Below are 13911 nucleotides of genomic sequence, written 5' to 3'. Positions count from 1 at the left end.
GCCCCCCTGGCCCCAGCGGCTCACATCCCTCCCTTCTTGGCCCCAGCCCCTGCCCCCTCCCTATTGTCTGCAGGCCACCAGGATGCCCTGATTACTTCTCTCTGAGGGGTACCTGTCCTTCACCTCTCCTCCTCTCAATTTCTAGGGCAGAGAGAAACAAACCTGGGAATGTGCAGCTCTGAAGGGCTCCTCCCAGCTGTCTGACTTCAAAACAAAAGCCAGACAGAGAGTAGGGAGGGGGAAAACCAACACCCATTGAGCACCCATTGAGCACATTGAGTAAAAGACAAACCAAAAAATAGTCAAAATACTGGCTCTCGTGGAGCTTGTGTTTTAATGGGGCAATGGGACAGGCAATAAACATAATATATTAGTAAATTACTACCACATTAGGTGATGAGTAATATGGGGGAAACCCAGGAGGGGTGGTAGGGGTGCAATGTGACTAGGGTGGTCAGGGAAGACCTGGCTGAGAAGGTGACACTGGAGCAAAGAGGAAAAGAGGGAAAGAGGGAGGCGAGAGCTGTGCACACGTGCAGGCGAAGAACTGTCAGGGCAGTGGGAACTGCAGCGCAAAGACCTGAGGGTGGAAATGTGCCTGGATATTGAAGGAGCAGCAAGGAGACCGGGATGGCGGAGCAGCATGAGACGGGAAAGCCAGCAGGAGATGAGGCCAGGTAGGGCCAGATTCTGGCGGTCCTGGCAAGAACCCTTCCACTGGGTGACAAGGGAAGTCACTGGAGGGTTTTGAGCAGGGTATGACAAGAAGTGACTTGCATCCCATCCAGTACTTAGTTTACTCTTCCAGAACTGGAATTGTCTTGCCCGTGGCTCACTGGAAGATACGGAGGTGCAAGGGGTTAAGTGATTTGCCCCAGGGAGCGAAGCTAGTATGCAGGGGAGCTGGGACTCGAAGCCAGGTCTGCCTGACTCCAGGGTTCTCTCTACCACTCACGCTGAACTTGTTCCTGCTCTGGCCTCGGCCCTCACCATCCTTCCCCCACTGGGCCTTAGCCAACCGTGGCTCTCCTCATCTCCCACCCACAACAGCCAGCAGCCAAGAGGCCCGGGGACTCCAGCTTTCTCACCAGCTGGGGAGGGGGGACCAGATGCTTGCGCTTAAGGAGGAAAAAAAGAAAGATGGACAAGCCCCAAGCTTAGGGTCCTCTTACCTGTCATTTGTTGGTCTGCAAAGTTGTCTGGGACAGAGGGGGTGGGCACAGCCAGTCCATGGTTCTCCTGGGCATCCTGAAAGAGAGCAGAACAGTTAGGGGACAGGGAAAGACATATGGTTCTTAAATCGCTACTCGTGAGGCCATTTTATTGCTGGAAAATCCACAGTGATGGTTGCACAACCTTGTGAGTATACTAAAATATAAAAGGGCTCAGTTAAAAGCGTGAATTTTATGATATAGTCGAGTCTTGTTATTCGCGGTAGTTAGGGTCTATAAAGTTGCCGCGAACACTCAATTAGCAAAAACTGGATCAAAATGCCCGAGGGAAATGCCCGAGGGTTAGGTTCCTGTAAACCTTAGTCAAGGCACCTTCATCAGCTGATCAATACATAACTTTGTTTTATGCATGTTTCTGTTTAAAGAGACCTTATTTAATATCTATTGTTGACTCACTGACACTGAACCCATGGCCAACAGCACCATAACCCACACCTTCGGAGCTTACCTAACGCACGTATTTTCTCTGTTAAGGCACCTCACCTAGCCTCCTCGCATGTAGGGATGTCAGACGGCACATCAGCCCTATGCTTGGGGACCATTTTAAATAGCAAAATCACCAACAAAAAGCAAAGAAATATGAAAGAACATGGCACTAAATAGAAAAGGATGCTTATTTACCGCATGAGGGCTGAAACAAGAAAGCAAAGTGTCTTGTTCGACCTCGGCAGGGCCCGTGGGCATCAGGTGGCTCAAATTTTTCACTACTCTGCATATGTCCAGAGCATCTCGAGTACTGATGTGGGGGGTTACAAATAAATTTTAGCAAGTAGGCGAATTTGCAGATACAGAATCCGCAAATAATGAGAATCAACTGTATATAAATTGTATCTCAGTTAGAACAGAACAAACAAAAAGATTCTGCGTGACTCCCCAGGGATGGCCACAAGATAAAAAGCCAAACCCCTCAGGCCTGGCCTCCTGTTCACGCTTAGCTTTCATTAGGTATTTACAGAAAAGTACCTAAGTAAAAAGTGGTGAACTGGAGCTGTGGAAGGTGGAGACCATAATGTGTTTATACAGCTGTCGGTTTGTACATACTATTTTACATTCTTTTTTTTTTTTTCGCCAAACACACATTTCCATATGTCAACAACGTCCACACACCTGTCCTTTGGAGGAGCTGTGGAGCATTTTATGGTCACTTTCAAGGTCCTCAACACCCTGGCCTCATCCTTCCCAGCCAACGTTTATTTCCACTCACCTGTTACAGCCATCCTGCATTCTAGCTGGACCAACTCCCTCCCCAGGATCCTTCCAACCCACACATCTGGTTCACGTTCATCCCCGGCGCTGGGTGTTGGTCAGGCTGTGCTCCTCTTCCCACCCTCCATTTCTAACAATACCACCCAATGCTCTGTGCTCTAAACATATGATCGCCATCACACCACTCTGTGAAGAAGCTATCCCCATTTGTCAGAGACCGCGGAGGCTCAGAAATGTTTGGTAAGTTATCTATAGTCATATGACCAGTGCTGTCAAACCCAGGTCTGTGGAGCTCCCACCCCTGGGTATTTTGCTTCTTTAAAGTCTAAGTCTCTCATCCTGCAAGGATTAGCTGAGCCCCTCTAGAAAGATGGTAGCAGGGAAGGGGAAGCTCTGAAGCCAGACTGTCTGGATTTGAATTCCGGCTCTGCCACCTACTAGCTGTATGACTGTGCCAGTGACGTAAACTCTCAGGTTCCCTGACTATGCAACTGTGATGAAGATAGAATTTACCTATTCTAGGGAAGCTGTGAGGATTAAGTGATGCAATACACAAAAAGCACTTAGCTCCTGGCACGTAGTGAAAGCCCAATAAATGTTAGCTCTCGTTGTTATTCCTAAGGAGCCATCCCTTGTCTGCACCAGCCCACACTGACCTACCCTGTTCAGAGCAGCCCACAGCCAAGCCCCACAGGGAGGACTTCTGTTTGCTCTCTAGATATTACCCCAGTTCCTCCAATAAGATGTGGTTGCTCCTTGGAGCCCAGGGACATGTTTTACACGAATCCCCCAAAGCGGGACACATAGTAAGCCAAGTTGTTACTCGCTGATGGGCTGATGGTGCCAACTCTCTAGACTTAATGGTTTAATATATAAGAAGGGGGATTCAAGGTAGATGTTTCAGAAATATCCACAAGACCCTGGGTTACCAAGGGCAATCTCAGAATTACTCTCTGGCCATTTGAGGGCAACAAACAACCCATCTTCTTGTTCTTAAAGAATTTTGGGGACTTCCCTGGTGTCGCAGTGGTTAAGAATCCACCTGCCAATGCAGGGGACACGGGTTCGAGCCCTGGTCCGGGAAGATCCCACATGCCGCAGAGCAACTAAGCCCGTGCGCCACAACTACTGAGCCTGAGCTCTAGAGCCCACAGGCCAAAACTACTGAGCCCGCACACCATAACTACTGAAGCCACGGCCACTCCCGGCACTGCTGCCACAGAGCAGCCCTTGCTCAGTGCCTGGGGTAGAGTCCAGCCCTGGCCCTGCCAGATGGGGCATTCCCCATGGAACTGGGCCTCAGGCCTTCTGTGTCCCCACACCCAGACAACACCCAGAAGCTAAGATCACTGGTCACCTCACAGAGGGGTGCAAACCAGCTCCCCAGCTCAGTCAAGCAGCCCTTTAAAATCCCTCACAGCCTCATATATTGAAAAGTCACCCAGCAATGATTAGCTGGCAGGGAGGCTGGGGGCAGAAGTGCCGTTCCAAGAATATTTATATATATTTTCTTCCTTATACTTGTCTCTATGTTCAGTTCTTAACAATGAATTTCTGTTTCCTTCATAATTTAAAAAGCACACAGTACATAGTTTTTTGTTTTTTTTTTAATTCTTGTAATCAAGAAGAAAGAGCATGGATTTTATAGGCAGGCAGACCAAATTGGCAATTTTTTTTTTTTTTTTTTTTTTTACCACACCGCATGGCATGTGTGATCTTAGTTCCCACACCGGGGATCAAACCTGCACTGGAAATGTACAGTTTTAACCACTGGACAGCCAGGGAGGTCCCCAGATGGGCAATCTTAATTTAACTCCATCATCTCAAAGACAGAATCGGACACAAGGTCAGTGGTCAGGAAGTGTGCCCCCCTCTCGCCTTTTGAGGCTCAGTTTTCTCATCTGTAAGATGGGGTTGATCCCACCTCCCTTAGGTTTGTTGTGATACCCCACACCTAAATAGATCCTGCAGAGAAGCACTCAAGGAAGGACATTTCCCCGGGCTCCTGGCCCTCAGGCCCTAACAAAGCTCAGTAGGTGAGCAGTGGCCTGAGTCCATGGACACTTTGCCTGGGCACAGCTCCCGGGACGTGTCTGCCCAGCTGGAGCTGAAGAGATACATGGGTGCTTCCCCGTAGTCAGGGTCAGGTAGCCGGGAACCTCCTACTGCCCTTTCAACCACAGACATTTCAGAGTTGAAGAGAAGGAGGAAGGAAAGAGGAAGGGAGGAAAGCATTCACTATTCAGGATGAGGTTGTCTCCCCCTTAATGTTACAGGGGGTCAGAGCCCATTGCTAGCCCCCTGCTGCACCACCAAGGGCTCAGGGGACAGCCTTACCCCACCAATGGGCCCAGCCCTGCCCCCCTTGGCCTCCCTGGACTGGGACACACACATGCTCATGCCTGGGATTCTTCAGAACCCAGGCAACCCCCAAGGGTGGGTCACCAGGAGCTTGGCCAATGGGCCACACACGGTTGCCTTGGACACAGGCCAGCTCGGTGCCTTACTGACACATTGTGGAATGCAAACTTCCTCACCAGATTCCTCCAGTAGCCTGGCTGGGGCACCTCAGGGTGAGGTGTGGAGCTGCAGGGGGTGAGGGAGATGACCCTGAGTCAGAGTCAGAGCCAGGCACGGCTGGGGACACTGCTGTAGGCTGGGGGAGCAGGGGGACAGGCCCCCAGAGTGAGAGCCACAGGAAACCCCTCCAGGCACCCAGTGTCCCCAGCGGGGTGAAGCCCAGCCGGTTAGTTGTTTCCTGGCTTTGCGGGGCAGCGTGAGGGTACAGAGTGTGACCCCCACACAGCAGCTTCTCTGAAGCTGGGAACCAGTGAGCATTAAAAAAGAAGAGCTCCAGGGCTTCCCTGGTGGCGCAGTGGTTGAGAGTCCGCCTGCCGATGCAGGGGACACGGGTTCGCGCCCCGGTCCGGGAAGATCCCCCATGCCGCGGAGCGGCTGGGCCCGTGAGCCATGGCCGCTGAGCCTGCGCGTCCGGAGCCTGTGCTCCGCAACGGGAGAGGCCACAACAGTAAGAGGCCCGCATACCGCAAAAAAAACAACAACAAAAAGCCCCATTACTTCCCCGCCCTGCCCTCCACCCTCTGCCACAGCTCATACCCCCTTCCTGGGGGACAGAGAATTCCACCAAGGCCGTCTTCCTCTGGACCAGCCTGCCGTCCCAGAATTGCTCTTAGACCTCGTTTCAGGGTCCTGCCCTGGACTCTGAGCTACAGAGGGCCCTGCTCTGGTTCCCTTTAGGGCAAGGAGTCCATGGGATCAAAGGGACATGCCCTAAGAGCCCACAACACCCCGTTCTTGACCCTGCTCCAGGCACCAAGGTCCCTAGAATCCCCCATTTAAATGGCCCTGAGCCCATTTCTAGAGCTTCTTTCCCAGTCAGTCCTGAGGGCAGCCCAAGCTGGGGGTGCACATCCCTGAGCCCAAGGGGTGGCCATGTGTGGATAAGGATAAGGGTGTGGGTGGAGCTTTGGAGGTTCAGGCTGAGACCTCCACCATGGAGGAGGAGCCAGGTGGGCAGAGGTGGGGGTGGCTACGGTGGGGAGAGGGTGCTCCATCCATACACTGGCTGCAAGCTTCTGACACCCACCCCCCAGGAACGCATGGAGCTTCCCCCACCTGACAGCCCTCCCAGCTAACGTCAGCCATGCGAATCACTCGAAAGCCAATAAGGACTGCCCTTCCCAGCTCACCCTAAGGAGCTCAAACCCCAACCCCAAAGGGAGCCTGGGCCTTGAGTTCAGAGATGAGCTCCCACGGCGGGGGATGGGGTGGAAAAGTGGGAAGGAGAAATCCGGCTGACTTGGGCTGCATCTTTGCGTTTCAAGGAGGGCAGGGTCCAGACAGTCAGGCTTCCTGCCCAGAACCCAGGCTGACACCTCCCCAGGCACTGCCAGGCCTGCCTGACTCAGAGGGTGGGGTGACCCAGGGAGCTCTCACTGCCTGCAGCAGCCCAGGGGACCTGTCCAGCCAGTTTCCCCATATTTGCCACGTTGGCATTTAATTTTTAATTCCTCATATGCATCGCCCTGGAGATGGCTGGGCTCAGACTAGGGTAGGGCAAGAGGCAGCCCCAGAGAAAAGTATGACCTTCCTTCCACCAGTTGTTCCACCAGATCAGCTCTCAAAAGCTAGGGGCAGGCTCTGGCTTGAGCTCTGGGCCGGGCTCCCCCTTGGAGGTAGAAGGAAGTGGGGAGAAAGGATCCTTCCCCGACTCAGCCCAGCCCACGTGGTGGAGACAGGACTGGATTGAGAGGAGGAGACCTGGGCTTGGGTCCTGTCTCCACCTCCTTTGATCTGTGTGGCCTGGGCAGGACCGTCCCCTCCCTGGGCCTCAGTTTTCTCATCCTGATGAGCACTAAGGTCCGCCCCTACCCCAGCTCTGAAGTTTGCAATTCTAATCCAGTTCCTCAGAGCTTGCAGAGCAGGAAGTGGGGTGGCCCTGGTGACTGAAGCATGTCCTTTTCAGAGGGCCTGGAGTCTCTGGGGGGCTCCAGGGAGCTGACCCCACCTCCTGCCCCTCTGTTAGCAAGTTATTTTAACACAGAAAATCACAGCTGAGGAGACCCTAGTGGACCATCCAGTATAACCCCCGCTGGTGGGTGAGGAGCCAGCGGCCCTGGGAGAGGAAGGGCCTGGCCCTCAGCCACCCTGCAGCCCAGTGGCAGAGCGGGCACTGGTGCCAGTTACCTGAGGATCAATGCAGATCCCATCCCACTCACTGAGGGATCCCAAGGTCCTCTTCATAATTGGCCTCCGGCTGCTGGCTGCCTGAAAAAGTATTTCTTTGTTCTCTGCACTTTCACCTCAAACAGGGCAAGGAAGCTCCAGGAAGGGGCCAGTAGCACCTGCTGTGGCCCTTCTCCGCCTCATCTTGCCCTCCCCTCTCGCACCAGTCCCTCTGCGGGCTCCTGAGAGGTACTGACAGCGACAGTGCTCCCAGAAGATGGTCCGACCCGGACGGCGCTCAAGGAAGAACATGGGCCTGTCATGGGCATCGCCGCCTTGAGCCTCCCCTGCCCCAGGGTGGCCTGGCCTGGGAGGTGCCCCCTGAGTGTGGGAAGGGAGGAGAGGGAGGGGCAAGGCCCAGCTGGTTAGGACAGTGTCAGGCAGGGCTTGGCCTCGACCCAGCTCCCCACCCCTGCCCCAACTCGGTGGGGCTGGGGGCCAGGGTGTGCGCACGTGTGTCTACGTGTGAACCCACAGTTCTGTCCTCCTGCCTCTCATTCTCCCGGCCTCCTGCCCCAGCTAGAAGAAAGCAAAGGATCCAGCCCAGAGCCTAAGGGAGAGGAGTCGGACTCCCCTCAACCCAGGAGCCGGTGATGAAGGATATTGGGGCTGCTTTGTATCTTATGACCTGAGTCAGGAGTAAAACGTGTCCCCGGGATACGGGCCACCATGCCCAGGGTTCCTAATCTTAAGATGCATCATAGGTGGGCTTCCAGGGGCCTGAGATCCCTCTGTTGGAATTGTAAGCAAAATTACGTGTACGTGGCTCATAGCCTCATCATGCTCTCAAAGGGGTCTATGACCCTACAGAGGCAAAAGCCCTGATGCCCAGAAAGCCCTGGCTGCCAGGCAGGGGTTCAGAGAGGCAGACACGGGAGATGCAGGCGGTGCTGCGGGCTGGTGCTGGGAGGGAAGAAAAAAAGCTTCTAGGCCGTGGGTGGAGGGGAAGATAGGACGGCCTGAATAGAACTCGGAGCCTGGAGCCTGGCTACAAATCCCAGCTCTGCCACTTATGAGCTGCCTGTCCTTAAGCAAGTTACTGCCCCATCCTGTGCTTCAGTTTCTCTACCTGTAAAATGGGGATTCACAGCAGCATCTTCCCAAGAGGGTGGCTCCAATGACTCTGTTAACACATGCGAGGCACTTGGGATGGTGCCTGACGCACAGTAAGTGTCCCCCACGTGTCAGCCACGATCTCATGGCCCTGCCACTGGCTAGGACCACACAAGCCACCCAGCCGGCACCGACGGCATGGAATGACCTTCCCTTTCTGGGTTCAGTTCCTGCCAATGTAAAGTGAGGCTGGTGTGGACCCGACGAGGCCCCTTTCAGTTGTGGGTTCACAGTGTGTTCATTCCCTCGCCTTCACCAGTGAGGGGCCGTGAGTTTGGTGGAGAGAAGCCCCATCTCCTGGGACTGGGTCTGAGGCTTGCCCGGAAGGACTGCTCCCAAGCCAGTACCAGCCAGCAGTCCCTAACCCTGTGCAGCACCCCCAGTCATGCTCGGCTTGGCCCAGACCAGATCCAAACCAGAGGACCCAAGCCAGAAAGGAGGAGAGCAGAAAGGCAGGGACCTGCACTGATCACTGAAGGGGCCCAAAGTGGGTGGGTGGGTGGGAGCAGGGATACAGGATGCCGGCCCATCAGAAGAAACTCAGCTGCGCTGCATTAACCCTTTACTTGCTGGTGCAGATCTGAGGGAGGAGCCAGGACAGCAGGAGCCACTCAAGGGGAAACAGCCATTTATTTAAATATTTTAACAACCAGAACAGGCGCTGGTGCGTCAGCCCTGGGCGCCCACCACTGTAATTCTGAGTATGTGTGCTGGGAGTAGGTGAAGGGGGAGAATCGAATTCACTTCCAGCGATGGAAAATCTCAAAATTATTTCATCTGCATGTATGGGTGCGATAACCCTGTAACAGTTTTATGCATCTCTGGAAACAAAGTTAGGGGTGGACTCATTTGCTTTATACCTTTTTGGTGGTGGTGGTGCACTCTCTCTGTTCGTCTGTGATGTCCGTGAATTGCTTTTGTAAGCAGAAAATAAATTCCTTACAGTTGTATTCCCAGAGGTCTGTGCGCTCAGCCCTCCACATACAGGCCTTGGCGTCGCAGCAAGGAGACTGTAAGTCTCAGTCCCTCTCACAAAGAATCTCGGGGTCTGGTTGGTGAGCTTGGACAACCCAGAAAAAATCGGTGATGGTGCAAGGGAGATGGTTGTGCTGGACAGAACTTGTGGGTGCCCCAGACTGAGGCATGGGGTGCCATGAGGTCTAACAGGCCCCTGAGAACTCAGGCCAGGATTAGGTGCCTTGTCAGTTGAGGTATGGGATGCTGTGACCCCAGTGACTGTATTGTCTCAACCGGGACCCAGGTCTCACAGACAGTAGTGAACCTGGAATTTATGAGGCTGACAGTTTAGGCTCTAAATCTGGGCTGTCGCATACGGTAGCCACTGGCCACAAGTGGCTATTGAGCCCTTGAAATGTTGCTAGTCAGAAGTCAGATGTGTGCTCTGAATGTGGCACACCAGATTTTGAAGACTTAGTATGAAAGAAAGAATGTAAACTACCTCAGTAGTATTTTCTACATTGATTAAATGTTGAAATGATCATCTTTGGACTAATTTTACCTATTTCTTTTCCATGTAGCTACTAGAAATTATAAAATTACACATGAGGCTCACATTATACTTCTATTGGATGGCGCTGGTCTAGGCTGTCCCTGAAAACCCAGTCACAGAGCAGTTGTTTTGAGTGTCTTTCCCTTTAGAGAACAAAAGCCCAACCACAGGCTCCAGAAGGGAGTTTTTGGTTTCTGGCAGTTTCAGATCCACAAACAAATCGGTCCCAAATGCCCTTCTCCCAAGGGTCACTGCTATTTGACCTTTGAGACAGTTCAGGTGCCACCTCTTCCAGGAAGCTTTCCTTGATCACCACCCTGTAGCTGGATTGGCCACTCCTGCTCTGGCCTATATTCTAATAGTCTGTTTACTGATTCATCCCCTGCACTGGGCAGGAAGTTCCTTGAGCAATGCTGGCTCAATCATCTCTGAATCCCAGAATCCAATGCAGGGCGTGGCACAGAGCAGTCAGCCATCGGTGACTGTGGAATATGAATCCTGCTGAGCTGGAGGTACCCACTGCTGCATTGCCTCTGCATGCAACTTCCCCATAACCTCTCCTTAGGTTTCGACTCGGAGGAGCTGACACCCCTAATCCCAGCCTTTCTGCCATGAGCCATGCCTCCTCCCAGTAGCCACCCTGGGTTGGCATCAGGACGGAAGGGGATGGACAGAGGGTGAGGCTGATGACCACTCGGGCCAGGGCAGGTGGGGCTCCCTCCTCTATGGCAGCCAAGGTGGCCCATCCACAGCAGACCCACAGACCTCAGGGCAGAACAGTACTCACCAGTGGAAGAAAGGTCAGCAGGGGCCGGACTCTTGGCCGAGCTTTCAGTGTGGCGGTTCCCGACTCACTACCTGTGTCAACTCGGTTGTCTCCAAAATAGATCCCATCTAGAGGAGACAAGTGAGGGGAGACCATGAGCTGGAGATCAAAGGCACAGGGGCCAATGGAGTTTAATCAGGAAAACTGAGTTTAATCAGGCCCCGCAGTGGCCCCTGCTGGACCCAGCCCAGCACCTCTTACATAACAAGATCCTACGGGTGGGGCGTGTGCTTTTGGGACCAAGTGAAGCAGGATTGGGAGGGACTCCAGGGGCGGTTTCTTGGGGTCTCCTGAAGCTTTCAGCCACCAGCAGTCCTCTCTCCTCATCCACCCCATACAGGTCCTGAGCCTTCACTCCCACAACAAGTCCCTCCTTTTGGGGCCCTGAGAGCTTGATCAAGGCCCCAGCTAAAGCTTATCTCTGAGAGAGGGAGGAAAACAAGCTGGCTTTTCGCTTGAGTGTTTGAATTTCTAATCTGGAACAAGCAGAGCAGATTAGGCCACCCAGTGGCCCAGCACCCACCTTCTGGACTCCTCTAACCCAAGATTTCTTTAGCTCCCAAACCATCAATGGTTGGAGGCATGGCTCCATCTGATGCGCCCTTGAGGACAGAGCAGAAATAGGACAGTAGGGTCCACCTGACTTAGTACAAATCCCAGCTCTGCCACTGACTCACCATGTGGCTTAACCTCTCTGGGCCTCAGTTTTCCCATCTGTACAACGGGAACAATGACAGTGCCAGCAAATGTGGTCCCGTCCTCTGTAGGAAGACAATACAGGACCTTTCTCTTCCTCTAGTTGCTGGACCTGTGCTCTGGGCTGTTTCTACAATAGTGGGAACTATTGTAGAACATTTTCTCAACCAATCTCCCTCATAACTCTTAAGACACATTGATGAGAATTTCACACACTGTCACCTCTGAGAGGCAGGGGTCACTGTGGACCTCCTACTACATGGGCCATGAGCAAGGAGGGCTTTCTCCATTTACTGGGGCCAAGGGACTTTCTCTTCCTCTATAGCAAGGGACTTTATAGCAAGGGACTTTCCTTTTCCTCTATAGCAAGGGACTCTATAGCAAGGGACTTTCCTTTCCCCAGAGGGGAAAGAGGAGAAAGGTCAAAATTCCAACTAACCAGAATCCTACTAACTGGAACATTGGATGAATGGTGGTTACTTTGCCTCTTGCACATGACTTTAGGAGAAAAGTGCAAGAGTTTAAAGATTCCCACATAGAGGGCCTTGACTGTGACATGGAGGCTCTGGGGAGCACCCCAGAAATGGGACACAGAGTCCTTTATGTGATGCCCTACCTGGCGGAGAGTCGGCTGGCACATTCCAGATTCTCTACCTCTCAAAGGGGCCAAAATGGCGAGTTTTCCCCATGTCTCCAGAAATTCTAGTTCCCAGCGCTGCCCCGTCCCGTCCCGTACACTCTGGGCAAACATGATTCCCCAGTGGTGGCTGCCAGGCTCCATGCCTAAGGCTGGAGACCAAGATGCCAGAGGGTGGGTGGGGAGGGAGAGGGGGGTTGTAAGAGTGCAGATTTGGCACAATCAGAAACAAGAAAAGTAGAAATAACAGGACACCCCCAACAGCTACCACTAAAACCCACCCAATTCTCACTGGCTTCTAAGCGTCTTGTGTTGACAACAGGATTTCCTGGGACATTCTCTAGATAGTGCTGTTTTGATCACCAAGACGTTATACTGGGGGTGGGGTGGGGACTAACACAGGCACGCTTCCAAGCAGACCTCTCTCATTATTTTATTTAATCTCTGCACCAGTGTTGGGGTCTAGGGAGCATCCTTTCTGCAGCTGAGTTACCACAATATGAATAGTTCCTCTTATTGTGTGCCTAGGAGTTTTAGAAGCAAGCAATCTGGCAGGTTGATCACTATAATAGCAGTAATAATATAAGACTAGGTAGAATTTATTGAACACTTGTAATGGGCCAGGCACCCTTCTAAGCATCTTATACCTTATTAATTCATCTAATTCTCAAAACAGCCCCTTGCAATTGGTATGATCACCATCCCTGTTTTACAGATGAGAAAACTGAGGCACAGAGAGAGATCTAATAACTTGCCCAAAGCCTCAGAGTAAGTGGTGAAGCTGGGGTCTCTGCTCCAGGGCCGACCTCTGAGCCACTATACTGTACACACTGCTCCAAAGTGGGGAATCCTGATCCCGCCATTTATAGGATGTGGATGGGAGGATGGGGGTGTGAGGGCCAGGGGTGCTATTGGAGGGTATGGGAGGCTTGGCTGTAGCCAAGAGGCAGTGCTGGGGAGGGGTGGGAGGTGAAGCAGCTTGCCCAAGGCCCACACGGGTTAGGGCAGAGCCAGATCTGAGCTGGGGCCATCTGACCCCCACATGCTCCCACTCTACACACCTCACAGATTCCACGACTCAGCCCTGATTCTGAGCCACTGTTGTCTCAGTTGGTTTGTGGTTGTTTTGAGCAGGGGAGCCCTTTCTCAGAATACGATTATTCTCTGGAATACCTATGGAAGGCGAGCAGCTGTGGTAGACAGAAGTGGAAGGCCTGCGTGGCTCCCTCCCAAGGGGGCACCTCTTGGAAATGCAATTTGATTTCCCCATTCTAAGAGGTGTGGCTGGGAGTCGGGGAAGGAAATGTGATGAGAGAAGCAGAGTCAAAGTGGTGTGATGTGAGAAAGACTTGGCTGGCCACTGCCGTGTTTGAAGATGGAAGGGGCCACGAGCCAGGGAGTGCAGGCAGCTTCTAGAAGCTGGAAAAGGTGAGAAAACATTCTTCCCTAGAACCTCCAGAAAATAACACAGTGTTGCTGACACTTTCATTTTAGCCCAGTGAGATCAGTGTCAGACTTCTGACCTACAGAACCGTAAGATAATAAATGTATGTTATTTCAAGAAAAAAAAAAAAGAGGTGTGTCTAGAACCTGACAGACTTTCCCTGGGCCCCTCATACCTGGGCTCAGTTCCCAGTTGGTCAAGGCACACCAGCAGGTGAGTCAAGTGTGGCCACTACCATAAGCGGGGTCCCCCAAGAGTTCAAGGTCAGGGCTGGGGCTTTCTGAGCCTCACGGTCAAGGTCCAAAACTAAACGGAAAGACAATAGAGTCCAACCTTGGGGATTTTCCTGTGGAAGTAAATGAATGCTGCTAGGATCAGTGTCAGGGATACCAGAATGGGCCTTCCTGGGAAGCAGCCCCCTCCTCAATTGAAGAGATTAAAGGAGGGCCTCTTGGGCTTCCACTGCTGCTGCTGGTGGCGCAGTGGTTGAGAGTCTGCCTG

The 13911-nt window shown here is 52.8% G+C and overlaps 1 protein-coding gene across 13 annotated transcripts in view; it reads right to left on the bottom strand.

Moving 5' to 3' along the window:
* C10H6orf132 (chromosome 10 C6orf132 homolog) overlaps window positions 1–13911 on the bottom strand; it is a 40918-nt gene that overhangs the window by 20263 nt on the left and 6744 nt on the right. For 11 of the 13 annotated variants that reach the window (XR_016394616.1, XR_016394617.1, XR_016394618.1 and 8 more), the window contains exons 2-3: window positions 10595–10701; window positions 1173–1248 (exon numbers count right to left, since the gene is read on the bottom strand). Coding sequence is in view for 10 of the 13 variants with exons in the window: in XM_089918742.1 (XP_089774868.1) it covers window positions 1173–1248; window positions 10595–10701 (183 nt within the window). In the remaining 3 variants the exon portion in view is untranslated. The other 2 variants (XM_089918744.1, XM_089918748.1) reach the window with 2 other exon arrangements.

The sequence above is a fragment of the Delphinapterus leucas genome, chromosome 10 (genome assembly GCF_059928025.1).
Source record: "Delphinapterus leucas isolate spDelLeu-1000000601 "Yukka" chromosome 10, BTC_Dleu_Yukka2, whole genome shotgun sequence".
NCBI classification, from domain to species: Eukaryota; Metazoa; Chordata; class Mammalia; order Artiodactyla; family Monodontidae; genus Delphinapterus; species Delphinapterus leucas.
Note: the sequence above shows the minus strand (reverse complement) of the source record. Positions and strands in the feature narration are given on the sequence as shown.